The sequence below is a fragment of the Chrysochloris asiatica genome, unplaced genomic scaffold (genome assembly GCF_000296735.1).
Source record: "Chrysochloris asiatica unplaced genomic scaffold, ChrAsi1.0 scaffold00017, whole genome shotgun sequence".
NCBI lineage: Eukaryota > Metazoa > Chordata > Mammalia > Afrosoricida > Chrysochloridae > Chrysochloris > Chrysochloris asiatica.
In genome coordinates this window covers 11,389,135-11,409,287 of record NW_006408535.1, presented here as the reverse complement: position 1 = coordinate 11,409,287, position 20,153 = coordinate 11,389,135, and the positions used below count along the sequence as shown (strand labels likewise).

The window sequence follows — 20,153 nt, the reverse complement described above, 5'->3', positions numbered from 1 at the left end:
GCTTGCTTATTCTTGTAGTAGCCTGTCATACTGCCATTTTTGTTTTGGGTTTTTCTTGCTGATCTTTCTTTGAAAATGCATCTTCGGTTGCTGTAGCTGTTCCAGGCTGGTCTGCTTTGTCCTTTCTAGTAGGAATGTCCCACTTCAGAAGGTTCTGGATGGGACTCAGGATTCCACCTAAGGTCCTATACACTGCAAAGGCATTGCAAGAGGCCTATTTTACTGGGCTAGTTCTAGAACCCCTTTTAGGTATTCCAATCAGTTATAGGCTGAAGATGGACTTAAAAGTTTTCTGTAAGCATGTTTCCCGACATTCCTTTCTATCCCACTCAAGTGTCTATTTTACAATAGTAGGCAAGGGAAACCAATATTCATAAGGCAGTCAAGGATTTTAGTATTATTTCCCCTCTTCAAACTATGCCTAGATCCCTGTATCACAAAGCCCTGTTGTTCCAAGGTTGAGCATGCATCGCTATTTACCTTTGTCCCATTTAACCCATGCAAACCTGTCTCAGTGTTCTCCTATCTATCTTTTTCTTCCACCTCCTCACCCTTCTTGTATTGCCCTCCCCAACACCTGAACTATATGTGTCTATCCCCTATCCTGTGCTCTACTGTTGCCTCTCTCCCCCTCCCCCTAAAACGTCCACCCAAACCCCTCCATTGTGGTTACCTTATATTCCACTAACTTTTCCATCCATTTAAGACAGTCTGTTTTGTCTTGTAGCATAGTGGTTACGAATCGGGCTGTGAACCGCAAGGTTAGCAGTTCGAAACTACCAGCGGTAGTTTGTTCTTATAGTTTTGTTCTGTCCTCAACTCTTCCATTTGTTGATTGAGTTCTGGGTGGAACTCAATCTCTGATTGTTGTCTGTTCTTGTTGGTTCTCAGTCCACAGATCTCCCTTTAGGATATTTTTCATCGCAGGGTTGGCTTAAGCAAAATCCCTTAGCTCTGTTTATCCTGGAATGTTTTGATTACACCATAGTATTTGATTGACAGCTTTGCTGGGTAGAGGAATGGTGGTTGGCAGTTTTTTTTTCTTTCAGGGTTTTATATATGTCTCCCATTGCATTCTTGCCTGCATGGTTTCTGCTGAGCAATTTGAGCTTAATATAATTTGTTTGCCATTGTATGTTACACTTCTCTTTTCCCTAACTGCTTTCAGGATTCTGTCCTTATCTTTTATTTTGGAGAGCTTGATTATTATATGTCTTGGTGATTTTCTTTTAGGGTTTTTCCTTCCTGGGGTTCATTGAGCTTCTTTAATGCTTATCTTTTAGCTTTTCAGGATGTTAGGGACATTTTCTTCCAGAAGTTTTTCAACTATCTCCTCTGTAGACTTGTATGATTCTTCCTGTTCCGGAATGCTGATAATTCTTAAGTTATTCTTCTTCATGTTGTCCAACATGAATCTTAGACCTTTTTCAGATTTTTTTAATCCTTTTTTTTCTGCTTGCTATTCTATCTTAGTAGTATTGGGAGATTTATCGTCCAGCTCACTAGTTCTGGCTTCCATCTCTTCAGTTCTACTCCTTTGCCCTTTCAGTGTATTGTCCATTTCTGATATTCTATTATTAATCATTTGGACCTCTTTCTGTAGGCTTTGAATCGTTTCCATTGCTGTATCTATCTTATTTGATTGTTCCTGTAGCACTTTCCTGACTTGGGTAGTATAGGGAGAGGAAGAGCCCCCTAAAATAAAGAGGGGACCAAAAAACCAAACAGCAACAGCAAAAAAAAAAGACAGATTGGATGTTCTAGTCTATAATTGCAGAAAAGAGAGAAGAGAGAGAGAGAGAGAGAGAGAGAGAGAGAAAAAATCTGTAGCCTAATATGAGTATGATTTTAATGTCCTCTTTTGGCTTCTTTCTTTCAAGGCTGCCTGAGAAATTTCAAGATGCCACTGTTGGTCATCATGACATAACCAGGATTTAATTTTCGGCCTGTTTCCTTTTTAGTCTGCCTGTCTACTCCACAACACCTGTTCAGGCCTTTTTCCTAGTGATAAAAAGTTCAGGGCCAGCTGTGGCCATTTTGTATTGCAGTTTGGTTTTAAGTGTTAACTAACTGTTCCTTTAAATTTTGAGGAGCTCTGTATGCATGTATAATAGAACCCTCCGGGGGTGGGGGTGGGGTTTCCACTTGTTGAGGCCATAACAATATCTTAAAAGAGAGCTTGCACTTTGGAACTTGCTGGCATGTTCATGGGTGTAGCTACATATTATTGTTGTGCACTGTCCAGTTGGTGTGACTTGTTGCTAACCTGTATAGAGTTTCTGAGGAGCGGATAATGGTACTTTTGAACTGCTCACCTTGTGGTTCACAGTACAGTGCTTATTCTACAGTACCACACAAGAAAGGAACTTCTGAATATATAAACAGCTTATTAGAAGCTGAATTCTGAATTCCTCAGAATTTTGCTACTTACTCTTTTTCTCCTAAAGAGAGGCCCAGTGAAAAGATGGAATTCATTTAACATATCAATAATTTCCCTGGAGGTTTTTCAGACTAAAATGGAACAAAGAGTTGTATCTTATGAATCTTACTGTTTATGCCATGTCTTGTCTTAACTTCCCGTGGTATTACAAATAAACGTATAGATGTTTCATGCTAGTATAACAAGTTAACATAACTAATCTAAAATGTATAATGAGCCAAATTATAAAAATTTAGCTTTGATAAATATGGTATAATATTCTTATTTTATAAATCTCATTATTAATTTTAAGCTACTTTGCATCCTGAAGAATCCACTACCCATATTTAGACAGGGTAAAGTGTTCATCCAGACTTATTCTGGAAAAGAAGAAGCGAATTTATTCTTTTGCATTTTCAAAAAGTAATTCACCAATCTCACGCTACTAAGTAAGATTTGACTGTTGGTCTTTTAGGGAGCATAGTGGCTTTGTAAGATAAGTTCTGGATTGCTAACCACAAGGCCAACAGTTTGAACCCACCAGCCGCTTCTTGGGAGAAAGATAAGGCTTTCTGCTATTGAAAATATGTATAGCTTTGGAAATCCTACATGGGGTTGCTATGCGTAGGAACTGACTTGGCAGCACTTAACAACAACAGCAACACTGCACTTTTAAAGTACGTTTTATGATTATCCAAGAAATGAAAGTTAATGTAACGTTGTAGTAAACCACTGTAAACTACTATAAACTAACTGTTCTATAGGAGAACTTTGCACCTGGTGGGTCATTATGCTTAACCTTGTTAGATGATTTTTGCTTTCTCATGTGTGGAGCAAGGAACTCTGGTAGCGTAGTAGTTATGAATCGGACTGAAAACCTCAAGGTAAGTTTGAAACTATCAGCTGTTCCATAGGAGACAGATGCAGCTTTCTGCTCCTATAAAGATTTACAGCCTTGGAAACCCTATGCAGGGGTGCTCTGATTTGGAATTGACTCCATGGCACACAACCACCACCATCACCATGTACAGAGCGGTGGGATAAAGTGCTGGACTGCAAGGTCGGTTTGAAACTCAAGGTCAGTGGTTCAAACTCACCAGCTGTTACTTGGAAACGCTATACAGGGTTGCATGAGTTGGAACTGACTTAATGGCACTTAACAACAATAGTGGTGGAGGGTGAGTTCTTCCACCTTGTTGAAAAGATAAAGGAATTCTATATCACCCAAGTTTCCATTCATTTTAACATTCAACATCCAACAAACATTAACTGAGCAGCACTCTATGCATACTGTTGTACTTATTAGGATCTCTGCTTTTGATGAATTTATAATTGAATCCTAAGATACTAGAAATTATATTGATTTTAGATGTTAAACTGTTTTAAACAAGTAATCCTGGTAACACAGTGGTTAAACGCTTAGCTGATAAGCAAAAGGTAAGAGGTTCAAACCCAGCAGCCTCTCTTAGTGAGAAAGGTGTAGCAGTCGACTTTTGTAAGCCCTTGGAAACCCTGCAGGGCAGTCCTGCTGTGTCCCATAGGGTCACTATGACTTGGAGTTGACTACCAATGGATTTTTTTTTTTTTCTTTTATTAAATGAATGTTGTTTTTGTTGTGCCGTGGAGTTGGTTCTGACTCAGCGACCTTACACAGGACTTCCGAGGCTGTAAATCTTTACGAGAGCAGAAAGCCTCATCTTTCTCCTGACCTTGAGGTTAGCAGCCCAACTCGTAACCACTATGCTACCAGAACACCTTACTTAAATGAATAAAACCTCTTTGTTAGTTTTTGGGTAGCCATTTGTTTGTATCAATTTTTTTTTGCATTTCTTTCACCTAAAGTGTTACAATTTCAAAAGATATAAGTATAGATACTTTTTTCACTTATTTATTATTTTGTATTAAGCTTAAGCAAAATTTAACTCAGACATAATCACTATTTTGGCAGGCAGTTTAGATAATTATTTCTCTTCTTATTACTTTTTTTTTTTAAGGTTTTTATTATGGATTGAGTGAAAGTTTACAGGGCAGATCGTCAGTTTTACATTCAACAAATCATACACCTTGCTTCACTACAATGATCATAATCCCCTCCATGTACCATCAGTTCACCGTATTTCTCTCTATTCACTTTAGCTCTTTTTTTTTTTTTTTACCACTCAGGTATATATAATAATTTACACCACCAAAGGGACTATTCTGCAAGTTGCCTCCTGGCCGCCAGCTCTTAGTCCCTCTCTTTCCATGAATCTAGAGTCCTCAGCTGCGCTCTCCTTCCATGTCCCCATCTCTGCCACCATCTCTGCCATCGCTGCTTCTCTGGATACGGTCACGCATTCTGCTTGTGCTCTTCTCCCTTGATGGTCCTAGGGTCCTCCATTTAGATGACTCTCCCGTTGTTACAAATCTTCTACCTTTACAATTGTGACAGTTGCTATTAATCATGATAACAATCGCTATTGATGATTAACCATTTTTAAGTATACAATTCAGTCACTTTAATGACATTCACACATTGTGCTACCTTTGTTGTTGTTTTGTGCCGTGGAGTCGGTTCTGACTCATGGCAACCCGGTACAGGGTTTCTGAGGCTGTAAATCTTTAAGGGAGCAGAAAGCCTCATCTTTCTCCTGCAGAACAGCCTGTAGTTTCAAACTGCCAACCGTGAGATTAACAGCTCAATTTGTAACCGCTACGCTACCAGAGCTCCTTGCTCCCTTCACTGCTATGCATTTCTAAAAGTTTTATATCACCCAGAAGAGAAACTTGGGGCCTTCAGCAGTAGCTCTCCATTTTCTCTTTACACAGCCCCTGATATTCTCTTGCTCTTTTTGCTTACTACTGTTGCCAATTGAAAGGAGCCCTAGTGGGCTGTAGGATAAGCACTAGGCTACTAATCACAAAGTTGGCAGTTCAAACCCACCAGCCACTCGGGAAACCCTGTAAGTGTGAGTCGGAATGTACTTGATGGCAGTGGGTTCAGTTTGGTTTTGGTTTATTGTCAGTTGAGGTGCAGTGGTGGTGCAGTGGTTAAAGCACACAGCTGCTAACCAGGGGGTCATGATTGGAACCCACCTGCTCCTCCATGGGAGAAAGATGTGGCCATCTGCTTCAGTAAAGATTTAGTCTCCGAAACCACATGGCAGCTCTACTTGTTCTAGAGGCGTTAGGAATTGAAATGAACTCAGCAGTAGGTTGTTTTCTTTTTTTTAAATTATCAATTGAAAGCTCTTTTCTTGGACATGCAGCAAGTGTTGAATTTTTAGTTGCTTTATACCCATTCCTTTATTAACTGGAGATGGAGATATGTGATTACTTGGTAAATGTCCGCTGTTAACCAGAACTCTACTCCTTGGACTGTAATGGTTAAGCTTAGCTCTCATTTAAAAAGGAAAGGTGGTGATGTGAAAGACCCAAGGGGACTGAAGTTCTTTAGCTGAAAGTATGCGTATTCTGAGAGGCAAAAATCACTCCAGTTTTGGAACTTTGTTTTCAGGTCCAGGGTAATGACTGGCTGCAGGTACTGGGCTCTCTGGATCCATCACGGTGCTGTTTGGGGAGGCCCCCAGGCCTGCCATGGATGGAGCTTATAAAAACTCCTTCAGTTATCTATCCGGAGGATGCAATCTTGGGGCACCGAGCTGGGTTCTCGCTCCGGAAGCGCCTACACTAGCACCCTGGAGGGTCCTGGCAGCCGTTGTGGTGGGGGGGCGTGACCCTTCCTAGATGGCAGGCTGTGCTCGGAACTGATGTCTCTTCTTATTACTCTTTTTTTTTTTTAATTAAATGTTTTTATTTTGGATTGAGTAAAAGTTTACAGGGCTCATCATCAGCTTCACATTCAACCATTCATATAGCTTGTTTCATTACATTGATTATTTGTTGTTGTTAAGTGCCGTCGAGTCGGTTCCGACCCATAGCGACCCTGTACAGGGTTTCCGAGGGTGTAAATCCTTACGGGAGTAGAAAGCCTCATCTTTCTCCCGCAGAGCGGCTGGTAGTTTCGAACCGCTGACCTTAAGGTTCGCAGCCCGATTCCCCTCCAAATATCATCAGTTAACAGTGTTTCTCTCTATCCTCTTTAGCTTTTTTTTTTGGGTGGGGGGGAACTTGCCTTTTTGGAATTTACAGTCTCGGCTTTTAGGGAAGGTTTTTACATTTGTCTGTGGATATCCAGGGCTCATGTATGAGATTACTAACAAGCATTACTGAATAATCAGATGAGGGACAGTTTGCTATGTCTACTAGATGGCTAAAGTCTGATCCTCAGAGCCTATGGTTTGGACGGTCAACAACGCTTGGGCCCACGGGGTCTTGACCTCCTGACCAGGTCTGCACGGTCTGCATCAGATTCCCACTTATTTATTGTTTGTTTAAGGGACGCTGCCTGTCTTAGGCGGTCAGTGCGAATTCCTCAGTCTTACCCGTCATTGAAGCTCATTGCAGCATGGCAATGGCTCTGTCTTAGGTTGCCGAGGTTCCACGTGATCCTTACCCATCTCTGGCCACATGTCCAGCATAAACAGCCGCCATCCGAGGAAGACAGGGAGGGAGGAGATCGGCTGGGGACCCCATATGCAAGACGTTGCCAGCCCACCACCTGCTCTAAGGTGACCAAGCAGGATCACTATGCTGAGGTTCAATCAAGTTCTTAGGGGATCTTACTCTCTAGCAGGGTAGCAAATTAGTAGCCACTCAGTGCTCACTTTGAGAATTACTTATATCATAAATTTGAGCATGTAGCTGATGAATATCCACAGACAAGTGGATATTATTCCACAACCTCCTAAAATGCTGTTGGATTAAGTTCCAATCAAGTTCTGGATTACTGAAAGATAACCAAATATACCATGAATAACCTTAGCTGGGAGTGTAATCTGGATATATTGGGTCTTATTTCCCTTAAGTGATCTTCCTTTCTCTAAAGCATTTAGTCTGTTTTGTAAACCTTTATCTATTTACTCTTGGATCATATGAGCGAGTCTTATTACTTTTTAAAAAAATATTTATCGTATTGATGCTTAAATTTATTTAATTTATGAAAAATCGCGTAAGTCTCTTACTAATTACAATGATCAAGGTAAGAATACGTGTGGCAGTTTAGTAGAATATGAATGAGATTAAGAAGAGATAATACATAAATAAGATAAGTTATGTTGGAACATAAAAATTAATATCTTAATTTTTGCTTTGTTTAGGCTTTATAAAGAACGGTTAAGTCAGGTGGATGCAAAACTACAAGAAGTCATAGCTGGAAAGGCACCAGAATATTTGGAACCACTGGCAACTTTACAAGAAAACATGCAAATCCGTACAAAGGTAGCAGGTAGGAAAGTAAAACATCTCTTCCATGTATTGAATGTGAATAAATCTAAAAAGTATTTTGTCAAGTAGATGTTTGTTGTTAATGAGCTTACAGATATATATGAATATTTCACCGTCAGTCAACTCACAATTATTTATTAAATACATTTTACTTTTCTCTGCTGCTATAGGGTATGAAAAACAAGCCCATCTAGTTTATGTGAAATATCTAGAATAGAGAAACATATAGAGACCAATGTAATTACTAATACAAAGGTTACCAGGGATGGTAGGAAGGGGAAAACGGGACTCACTACTTAGAGGGCACTTAGTTTCTATTAATGATGATGGAGTAATTTGGAAGCAGATAGTTGTATTAGTTGCATAATATGAATATAATCAGTTTCACTGAATTGTGTATGTGAAAAATGTTGATTTGAAAATGTTTTGTTATATAAGAAAAAGCTTCAATAATTTCACAGAAATATTCCATTATTCTTTAATTCCATTTGTCCATAAACTTTTCCCAGCTCCTTTGTATGTTTTTAATTATAATTAAAAGAAAAAAAAACACAACCAATCCCTCAAGTCTGTCACATGTTACTGAGAAGCTATTTCTATACGTTAAATAATTAGAAACCACCTACCTTTTTATTACAGATACTGGTACTGTCACAATTTAATTCCTTTTAGATAAAGTAAATGAAATAACCTTAATTTAAATACTCTTGGCATTTTTTCATCTATAAGAATGTTAAGTACTTTTTTTTGTTACAAGATTTATAAATGTTTGATTAAGATATTACAGACTAGGGGATTTTTCTTCAACACAGGGCTTTGAACTGGTTCACTCTGGTTTTACCCTATGCTGAATATTGTTGTTATACATAAAAATCACCTAGCAATTTGGTTAAAATGTAGATTCTGATTCAGTATATCTGGGGTGAAAAGGCAAATTATCTGCAGGGTGAACCTATTTGAAGCCCTGATTCAAATTTAGGTAAACCTGGTTATTCATTTGAGGCTATGAATAAAATGAAGATACACTTTATTTGTATTACTAAATTTCAAACTTAGGTTTGATCAGACTCAGTATCTATCGTGTGCCAGCATTCAGAACCAAGGATTATCTCTATTGAAGATCACTTATGATTGTTCATCTCAAACTGCAAACTTAATTTTAATAATGAAGATCCTGATTAGTTTTCTCTTTTTGGTACACTAATTATCATGTGCCTGTTAAGTAATACTTAAGACATTGTTGATAAAAGGTTTTTGTATTCAAGTAACGAAACCCATCTTAATCCAAATTTTATTCTTGTCTTTAATATTATAGGTATGTAGATAATGTGATACTTAATCTGCTGTCTTTGCATTTTCGGCTTAACATACCCCAAAAGTAAAAATGTTACTTGTTTTCTTTTGGACATAATGGGTGTTAAGGAAATACTACTTGAATGTATTCTTCAGTTTTCAACTTTGTGACCTTTCTTTCTTTTTGACTTTATAGAGAAATATGCGTGAATGTATTGCTAATGGCATAGTTCCAGTTACCTGTCACCTGCGTTTTGTACAAAAAGAGAGATTAGCATTTCTAGGACCAGTTGTAGCAGAGTTCTGTGTAGACATCTAGAACTCGTTGCCATCTTTACAGTGGCATGACCAGATTGCCTTTTTACACCATTGTCTTGTTTTCGCTAAAATTAAGCTCTTGCGGCCTCCATTCTCTAGGTAAAACCATGTGAGGAGCACTTCTACCATTATAAATGTCGTTATGTTACATGGGGTTATACATTTAATCCACTTAGAAATTGTGGACTCTAAATAAATGATAATTTAAAAATAGTGGTTTTGATGGGATGTAGAATCATGTTGTTACTTTGTGATTAATGAAACCCACATTGTATTACCACTCTGTGTTTTCATTATGAGTCCCAAGAGGTTTGTTTTTTTTTTAAATAGGAAAAGAGTTATATTTTCATTTTGATCATTGTCTGTTAAACATTTAAGAGTATTCTTTAGAAGAATCAGATAAGAACTTAAATTAGCTGTATAGTTTCTTTCTAAATTCTTGATTTTCTAAGTCTTCTTTGATAAACATTTTAAATGATCCTTTTTTATTTGTAGTGTTTAAAGATAAAGTTAGAGACACTTATCAATTTCTTCCTTCTTCATCTCATAAAATACAGTGAGGACATAGTTCTTGTAGGGAAGTGATAATGAAACCTCTTATTGCTAACATAATCAGAGTAATTGTGTTTGGTTGCAGGAATCTATAGAGAGCTCTGCTTAGAATCTGTAAAGAACAAATATGAATGTGAAATTCAAGCTTCTCGCCAACATTGTGAGGTACTGACATTTTGCTTAACTTTTAAGCTAATTTCATCTCTTCAAGCCTTTTTTGAGTACAGCAGTTAAAAAAGGGAATACATTAAGTAAAAATTAGATAGTAATTCAACTTATCACTTGTATGAGATTTAAAAAATTTTTTTATTCAGTTGCACTAAAAGCTGTTGGACATAGGACATCAAGAGAGGAAAAGAAAGAAAGTGATATAATTTTAGAATTTTTGCAACTATTACTTTAAAAATCTATTATAATGATTATGTCATTTGGCATCCCTGAAAATAATATTATAATGAGTATAATATGGAAGCTAAGGCTCAAAAAATGTATAGCCGATGGTGCCGTTAAATTAAATGTTGGGCTATTAAAATTAATTTTTGACTCTCTGCCTATTTACACATCTTAAGGCAAAATCTATAGGAAAAAATGGCTCTATATTCTCTTATTCTCAATTGCATTTATAAAACAATGCTAATTTGCAACTAATTTTTCATATAACTCGGACAAGATCATAAATATACTGGTGGAAATAACAGGACAAAATTTGTAATTCTTTTTTGTTTTAAACAGGTAAAATTAGCTTTACAATGTCTTTTTAATCCACTGATGGTGGTGGTGATTGTGTGCCACTGAGTTGGTTCCAACTTACAGTGACCCTTTATAGGGTTTCTGAGGCTGTAAATCTTTACTGAAGTCGAAACCCTTCACTTTCTCTCATGGAGCGGCTGGCAGATTTGAACTACAGACCTTGTGGTTAGCAGCGCAGCTCATCATCCACTATGCTATCTGTGCTCCTTTATAACCCAATGTACCTTGAATGTTATTACTTCAACATAAAATCAATTAAATAGTATTGTTACTAACTGTTGTCCAGTCAATTCTAGCTCTTGGTAACCCCATGTGTGCGGAGTAGAACTGCTTCATAGAGTTTTCAAGATTTTGACTTTTGGAATCAGATTGCCGGACCTGTCTTTTGACACTTTTGGGTGGATTTATACCACCAACCTTTTGGCTAGTAGTCCAACGCTTACCTAGTTTGTGCCATCTAAACTAAACCTACTACCATGGAGTTGATTCTGACTCATAGCGACCCTAAATAAGATTTCTGAGGCTGTGTATCTTTTTTTATTTATTAAGACTTTTATTGTGGATTGAGTGAAAGTTTACAGGGCAGATCATCAGTTTTACACTCAACAAATCATACACCTTGTTTCATTACAATGATTTTAATCCCCTCCATGTACCATCAGATAATTGTATTTTTCTCTATTTACTTTAGCTCTTTTTTTTAAAACACTCAGGCTTATATAATAATTCACACCACCGAAGCGTGCATTCTCCAAGTCTGCCTCTTGGCCGCCAGCTCTCAGTCCCTCTCTTCCCATGAATTTAGAGTCCTCAGTTGCATTCTCTCTCCATGTCCCCATCTCTGCCTCCATGTCTGGTGTCGCTTCTTCTCTGGATAGGGTCCCACGTTCCACTTGTGTTCTTCTCCCTTGATGATCCTAGGGCCCTCTGTTTCTGGACTGTAAGATTAACTACTCCCCAATTTTTATTACAATACTTTACCTTAGCACTTGTGACAGTTGCAGTAAGTCATGATAACTATTACTCACTATTGAATCATAAGAATCTTATCCCCATCTCTTTTCACCAGACCCATCTAGACTAAGATGAAAACTATTTAGTGGGGACTCTTTCTTCCCCCACACACTGTTAAACTAAACATCCCCTTGAAACGTTGTAAACCAGCCACTTCGTGCCTCCATCACCCCCTCATTTTAGGTAGCCAATATCTAAGTTGCCTGTCCCTATCTACCCTGTATACAGAAGGGATAGCATTGATACTTGATGTGAAGACTCCTTCCTTCTCTGTTGGTATTTAGAGTTACTACCTCCAAGATTATAGGTCAGGTTCATCAAATTGGCAATTTACCCTTGATTCCTATATCAAAAATTGTTTTGTTCTTTTCTCTCTCTCTCTTTTTTTAATCTTCCTCTAGTTCTGATTATCAAGCCATCAAGGCTAGGTCAAATGGGTACTGTCTGCAACTTCGGATGTTCTTGTGGAGGCTGTATATCTTTATCGGAGCAGACAGACTAATTTTTCTCCCATAGAGAGACTGGTGGGTTTGAAGTACTGATGTTGCAGTTAGTCTGTCCTACAGAGCCAGTAAGTGTCCTTTTGTGACATCTAGGGACTATTAAGAAGTACTGCTGTTGTTGTTAGGTTTGGTAGAGTTGGTACAAGTACAATTTGACTGCTGGGACAGAGCATGGGGAATAGGGGTAACAGAGCTTGCCACAGGGTATCGATGTTTGTTCACAGCTTTAGAGTGTCAGCAGATCAGCTTGTAATTGTTAGGTGTCCTCCAGTCACTTCCGGCTCATAGTGACTCCATGTGCAGCAGAAAGAGCCACTGCCCAGTCCTGCACTGTCCTCACAATCGTTGCTATGCTTGAGCCTTATGGTGTAGCCAGTTCAGTCTGTCTTGTTGAGAGTCTTCCTCTTTTTGCTGACCTTCTACTTTGCTAAGCATGATGTCCTTCTACAGGAACTGGTTCCTATTGACAAAGTATCCAAAGTATGTAAGGCAAAGTCTTTCCATCCTGATTTCTAAGGAGAAATCTAGCTGTATTTCTTCCAAGACAGAATTGTTTGTTTTTCTGGCAGTCTATATATATTCAATATTTTTTGCCAGCATCATAATTTAAAGCCATCATTTCTTCTTTGGTCTTTTTAATTCATTGTCCACCATCTGCATGTATATGAGGTGACTGAAATAACATGACTTAGATCAGGTCCACCTTAGCTCTCAAAGTGACATGTTTGCTTTTGAGCACTTTAAAAGAAGTCTTCTGCAGCAGATTTGCCCAGTGCAATGTTATTTGATTTCTTGGTTGCTGTTTCCACAGGCATTGATTGTGGATCCAAGTAAAATGAAATCCTTGACAACCTGAGTCTTTTTTTCCATTTAGCATGATGTTGCTTATTGGTCCAGTTGTGAGCCCTTTGGGTGGTTTTTGTTGAGGTGTAATACATACTGAAGTTTTTATCAGTAAATGCTTCAAGTTCTCTTCGCTTTCACCAAGCAAGATTGTGTCCTCTGCATATAGCAGTTGTTAATGAGTCATCCTCCAATCTTGATTCTGCGTTCTTCTTGAAGTCCAGTTTCTCAGATTATTTGCTCATCATACAGATTGAATAAGTATGGTGAACTGAAACAGCCCTCACGCACACTTTTCCTGAATTTAAACTATGCAGTATCCCTTTGCTCTGTTCAGATGACTGTCTCTTGGTTCTGCATGAGCACAGTGAAGTGTTCTGGAATTCCCATTCTTCTCAGTGTTATCCATAATCTGTTACGGTCTACAGAGTTGAATGTTTTGCATAGTCAGTAGAACATAGTAAACATCTGTTTTGGTATTCTTTGCTTTCAGCCAAGACCCAACTGACGTTGAACATTTATTTATTTATTTATTTTGGCTGTAGGGATATTTTCTTAAGAGTTTATGCCTTTGAAAGAACATTTGTGATATTTTATGTGGGATTTCTGTTTCCATATGGTAGGATGCTTTTTGTTTGTTTTTAACTTAGAATATCTAGTCTTCTATATTGGAGTCCTGGTGTGGTGCTGTGGGTATCCCTTTGTTTTACAAAGTCGCATTGATCTGTAAGGTTGGTGGTTCAACCTCACCAGTTGCTTCTCAGAAACCCTATACAGGGTTGCTATGGTTTGGACCAACTCAGTGACACTTCACAACAAATCACAACAACAAATTTTGCCAAAACAAAAGTTAACAAGATAGCTTAAAGTAGTAATGTTTTTACTTAGAAAAATATATGTTTTTTCTTTCTCTTTCATCATGATTCCACTTCAAGAGTCCTTCTATAAGATGCTAAATATTTGTTTAAATGTCTTCTAGTTTAGTTATAACTTGTGTTTTATATGTTTGGACTCCTGGTGTGGTGCTGTAAGGTAAACACTGGACAGTGAACTACCAGGTCAGCAGTTCAAACCCATCAAGCTACTCCTTGGAAGGGTCTTGCTATGAGTTAGCATATAATTAATCCATTACAAATAATCTGTTTACCCATATTATGAATTTGACTATATTCATTAGTACTTAAAGACAAGGAAATTAGGAAAGGAAAACTTACATTTAACTCTGTCATGACCAAATTATTTTCTACCTTAAAGTTTTAGTTGATGCCATGTGCTTTCTGTAATGGAAAGAATGCTGAAAGCAAGGGAAAACATTTCTTTCTGAGATAATATGGATTGTGATACAAAACTAATGGGACCCCTATGTTCCAAGTAGACTTGTGTAGTAGAATTGGTGGAGTGCGGCCCATTTTGTCAAAATTCACATGGTTTATAGGTCACTACCAGGTGGCAGTATGTACTACAACTGGGATATCAGGTTCCCAAGAAGCCTGAGAGGCTGGAAATATTGGTGGGCAATATCTGCCCCATGGGTTACTGAAAGGGTTTAAAGATTTGTGTATTTTATATTCACTCATTTCAATCCTTACAACAACCTTTTGGGACAGGAATTATCTTAATGTAATGAATGAAGTAAATAAGGTTCAGCGAGGTTAAGTAATTCATAGAGGGTCACACAATTAATGAGCAGCAGTACAGGACTGAAATCCTTTGATCATTCTAGTCATTCATGCAGTTTGCCACTAAATCTTAACTTCATTTTTCTGGGGTTTTATCTGCTTATTCCTTATTTCTAAATTAATTCACACTTAGAAATTACTGAGAGGCAACAGAAGTGGAAAAAAGGACTTCATTGTATCAGTTGGATTAGCAGCAAATAGAGAGGAGGTACCAGGGCCTGGCTAGACATGTTCATACAGTTATGTGTATGTTGTTATTATTATATTGAGTTGATTCTCACTCAGAGTGACTTTGTATAAGATTTCTCAAGGTCAGCCACCGACCTTGTAGTGAGCAGTTCAGTACTTACCCTCCAGAGCCACAGTAAGACTCCAGGAAATGTGAACCCAGCGTGTCCAAAACCACAGAGGCAACCGAAGCAGAAGATGATTTGTATCAAGTTCAGAATGGAAATTGCATTTATATATGCCAGGCACTAAGACAGGTGGAGAGGCATTACTGAGGTTCTCTCATTTAAGCCTCATAACAGGGTAGTCTTAAGATCTGACAGTAGGTGGGAGCAAGGTCTCAACCAGAGGCTTCAGGGTTCAGGGTGAGATTCTAGTTCTTGAGAAGTCCAGAGTTGTTCAAGACTCTGATCATTTCATTGTCTTTTCATTTAATGGGTTATTTTTCTAATAATGTTGCTGTTAAGTGCTGTCAAATCAGTTCTTACTCATAGTAACCCTGTGTAGTGTTTCCTGAGAAATGGCTGGTGGGTATGAATTGCTGACTTTGTGGTTAGCAGTCCAGTGCTTATCCTACAGCTAAAGAAGGTAATGAAATCAACCAACCATAATCTACCAACCAGAGGCCATCATTTCATTGTTAATGAGTATGTTTGTGTCATTTTTTTGTGCACAAGGTGCCACTGTATACACATTGTTTTGTATCTTAACATTTTTCAAGCAGCATTTTCCTATTGCTCTAAATCAGGGGTGGGGAACATCTGGCCTGTGGGCCATGTAAGGTCTGCAAAATCATTTGGTCTTGCCCTGCCAAAGCAACCGCAGTTCCAGCCATCACATTGGTGGTGGTGGTGTGCTGTGGAGTTGGTTTAGACTCATAGCTACCCTATGTAGGGTTTCCGAGGCTATAAGTTTTTATGGGAGAACAATCTTTTTCTGTGGAATGGCTGGTAATTTCGAACTGCTGACCTTGAGGTTAGCAGCCTGACTTGTAACCACTATGCTACCAGAACTCCTTAGCCATCACATTTTGTTGTTGTTAAGTGCTGTTGAGTCAGTTCTGACCCATAGCGACCCTGCATAGGGTTTCCAAGGAGCAGCTGGTGACCTTAACTGCCTACTTTGTGGTTCAAATTGACTTTGCAGTCCAGCGCATTAACCCACAGCACCACACCAGAACTCCAGCCATCAGTTTGGTGGTGGTTGTGTGCCGGTGGAGTCTGTTGAGGCTGTAAATCTTTACTGGAGTAGAAAGCCTCATCTTTCTCCCTCGGAGTGGTTGGTAGATTCAAACTGTGGTTAGCAGCTCAAATCATAATCCACTACGCTACCAGACTCCTTAGCCATCACATTAGAGGTGAGTTAACTAAATGTTTGACTAAATATAGCCGAATAATTTTTAACGTGATAATTTGTATGGACTGTGAATGATGTTATGAATTTTGGCAGAAAAATTTCCCCACCACTGTTCTCAATGTTCTTTTTAAGCATTTTGATTTTAGCAGGCAATATGTGTGCATATTCTGATGGCCTTAAGCATATAAAGAAAAACAGCAGTCCCCTTCACTACCTCTACATTCTATATTCAACAGGCAATGAATTTAGGTACTCATTCTGGAATGTACAATATATTTCTAAGTAATATCAGTTGTAGGCCTTATTTATTAGTTTCCTATTATGGAAATAAGGAGTCCATAATGGTTTTCCTCAACCTCTTCTTCTGATATGATGTCACAGTTTTTGTCATTGTCCTAGGAGTTATACTATGCTTTAAATTCCCTTGTACAACTTTTTTTTTAAAGATCTTGGAACTAATAATAGCTTTATTTATTGCTTGTTAATGTTCTCTGTATTTATCAGCTTTCCCAGAGATTCCAGGAGGTATGGAAGTCCCCTAATTCTGTTTTCACTGTGTATCAGACAACCTCCGAGCTCCGCTTTCTTCTGGAGGATTCTCTCCTGAAGCAAGTCCTCCAGAACCCTTCCAGCTTATTCTCCCCATCCATCCTGTTCATCCTTTAGATGCTCTCTAGGCACTAATCTCTTTACCCCCACTCTGGACATTCCCTTTATTTCTTTCCTATTGGATCTTATTTTGTCTTTCAGTTTGTTGGAGGAGAGTTTTTACTAGCTTCTTGGGAATGGGATATAGAATTGAATTTTGAGACCTCTTGTATTACTTATCTAATGCTTTTTTTTTTTTTTTTTAAATTAAATGTTTTTATTTTGCATTGAGTGAAAGTTTACAGGGCACATCATCAGCTTCACATTCAACCATTCATATAGCTTGTTTCATTACATTGATTATTATCCCCTCCATATATCATCAGTTAACAGTGTTTCTCTCTATCCTCTTTAGCTTTTTTTTTTTGGGTAGGGGGGGACTTGGCTTATTGGAATTTACAGTCTCGGCTTTTAGGGGAGGTTTTTACATTTGTCTGTGGATATCCAGGGCTCACGTATGAGATTACTAACAAGCATTACTGAATAATCAGATGAGGGACAGTTTGTTGTGTCTACTAGGTGGCTAGAGTTATCTAATGCTTTTTAACAAATTATTTTACAACATAGTAGCTTTAAAAACAACAGTAAACATTTATTATTTTCACATTACTGTATTCAGGAATTTGAGAGTCACTCAGTCGGGTGGTTCTAACTCAGGGAATCATATGAGGTTGCTGTTAAGATGTCCACTGGTGATGTGGTTATCTGAAGGGCTCTAACGGCTGACCTTGGGAGGGCCTGCGCTCCCTTTTTCTCTAACAAGACATTTTCCAATTCTTGTAGCACTGTGTACTAAGTCTGGAAGATTACAATAGACTTTAAAAAAGGCAGGAAACAATCAAAAAGGAAGTAAACCAGAAAGTAGCAGGAAATAAGTCTAGAGAGTAGTAACGTGTGAGAAATTTTCATGAGATCGAATTTTAGTCTTCTCTAGCTTTGCTTTCTCTTCAGCTCCTGATTTGACTCAAATTGACATAAGCCATCTTTTTGTGTTTACACAGGAATACATTTAAACGTGTATAGACTACACTTTATACCCCAAAGAGGGGACTTAATGATCTACCAACTTGAGTGTGACCTGTGTCTTCTGCAAGACCATCATATCTAACTATATCCTGGTGGTGTTGTTATTCAGTGTTGTTGAGTCACTTATGACTCATAGCAACCCTGTATAGGGTTTCTGCATTGCTGCTGGTGGGTTTGAACCACTGACCTTGTGGTTATCAGTCTGGTACTTATCCTACAGCATCACACCAGGACTGCAGTAACATCCACAAGCATGCCTATCTATTTTCTACTTGCCTAATAATATCCTTACTAGAGGTAGACATCTAGTGGATAGGTTGGGAATTTGTTATGGGCTTTTTATGTAATGAGTCTGTACAGTATACTTGTATACATTTTATGGGCTTTTAAATAAGGGATACACGCTAAGCGCTGAAACTCTAAGGTTAGAAGTTCAAGTCCATCATCCACACTCCGTGGGAGAAAGATGAAGCTTTTTGTTCCCGCAAAGGTGTTCAGCCTCGGAAACTCTATACTGGGTTGTTAGGAGTCAAAACCAACTTGAAGAGATGACACTTAATAACAACAACGAGAATGTGAAATAATTAAAAGAAAAGTATGTGAAATAATTAAAAGAAAAGTATACTACTTCTAGTTTGATAACCAGTAAGTGATTTTGTCAGTTTTAGCAAGTTATTCAATCTTTAGTTTTGCTAAGATATTTAGATATGATTAATTAGTCTATAATTTTATGATTTTGACTATAATTGAATTGTGTAAATGATTATGAAATTTTTCTGGACTCTTTCTATATCTGATATATTTTTGTTTTTTTTTGTTAAGTGCCGTCAAGTAAATTCCGACCCATAGCAACCCTGTATAGGTATATTTGTTGTTGTTACTTGCCGTCGAGTCGGTTCCGACCCATAGTGACCCTGTATAGGGTTTCTGTGGAGCAACTGGTGAGCTTGAACCACCGACCTTGCAGTTGATGGTGTGATTGTTTGTGAGCAATCAAGAGCTAATTGTTTCTGTGAGAAAATAGGATCCATTTGATAATGATATACCATGACAGAAAAAGGTGGGATCTGCTGACATTCACAGAGGGGCTTGGGAGCTTGCTATGAGGGTTTTAAAATAAATATTTACTTCCTTATTTATTACATTTAAATTTAGATATTCTTAACATAATTTAATTGTATGGAGTTAAGTCTGTATTTAGAACCTATATTTTCTAGTTGGACTCCTTAAAACATTTGACATTTGTTTAATATATTCAAGTTGAATTAAAAAGAGCAGACAAAAAGTGTTGTATGTCAATGTATTTTAAAAGTAAGTTATTTAGTACTGTTAAGATATACCAAGTTTTTCTTTCTTCTCATGTGTAATCTTTTTTTTTTTTTTTTCCAGAGTGAAAAGCTTTTGTTATATGATACAGTCCAGAGTGAACTTGAGGAGAAGATAAGAAGGCTTGAAGAGGATAGACACAGCATTGATATTACCTCAGGTACAGGGATGATGGTGATTTCAGTATCTAGTAGCATTGAGCTTTTAGTTTACTACAGTGTTTCAAAATACCTTGCTGTTGTTGTTGTTGTTAGGTGCTGTTGAGTTGGTTCCAACTCATAGTGAACTTGCACAACAGAACAAAACACTGCCTGGTCCTGCGCCATCCTCACAATTGTTAAGATTGAGTGCATTGCTGTTGACACTTTGCCAGTCCATCTTGTTGGCGGTCTTCCTTTCTTTTCCTGACGCTCCAGTTAACCAAGCATGATGTCCTTTTCCAGAGACTGGTCCCTCTTCATGATATGTCCGAAGTATTAGAGATGAAGTCCCGCTATCCTGGTTTCTAAGGAGCTTTCTGGCTGTACTCCTTCCAACACAGATTTGTTTCTTCTTCTAGCAATCCATGGTCCTTTTTTTTTTTTCCTTTTGTTGTGTGATAGCTTACATGGGGGAACATTAGCTTTACACTCATTCTATCATACATCATTTCATTGCCATAGTTACCATCCCATCCATGCATCACAACCCAGTCAAAGGTTATACCCCGCAGGCCCCCCCTCTCTCCCCATGGTCCTCAGCACACAGCTCCCTTCCCTCCCTGGATCTCAAGTCCTCAGCCACTCCATCTCTTCATGTCATCCTCTCTGTCTCCATCTCAGGCCTCGCTGCTTCTCTGGGTGGGGTCCCGATTTCTGTTCTTCTCCAGTGATG

At 38.2% G+C, this 20,153-nt stretch overlaps 1 protein-coding gene across 1 annotated transcript in view; it reads left to right on the top strand.

Annotated features, from left to right (window-relative positions):
* BRMS1L (breast cancer metastasis-suppressor 1-like) overlaps positions 1-20,153 on the top strand; it is a 61,908-nt gene that overhangs the window by 14,880 nt on the left and 26,875 nt on the right. The window contains exons 3-5 of the mRNA XM_006835337.1: positions 7,618-7,745; positions 9,993-10,072; positions 19,344-19,440. Of these exons, the coding sequence (XP_006835400.1) occupies positions 7,618-7,745; positions 9,993-10,072; positions 19,344-19,440 (305 nt within the window). The remainder of the gene's footprint in view (positions 1-7,617; positions 7,746-9,992; positions 10,073-19,343; positions 19,441-20,153) is intronic.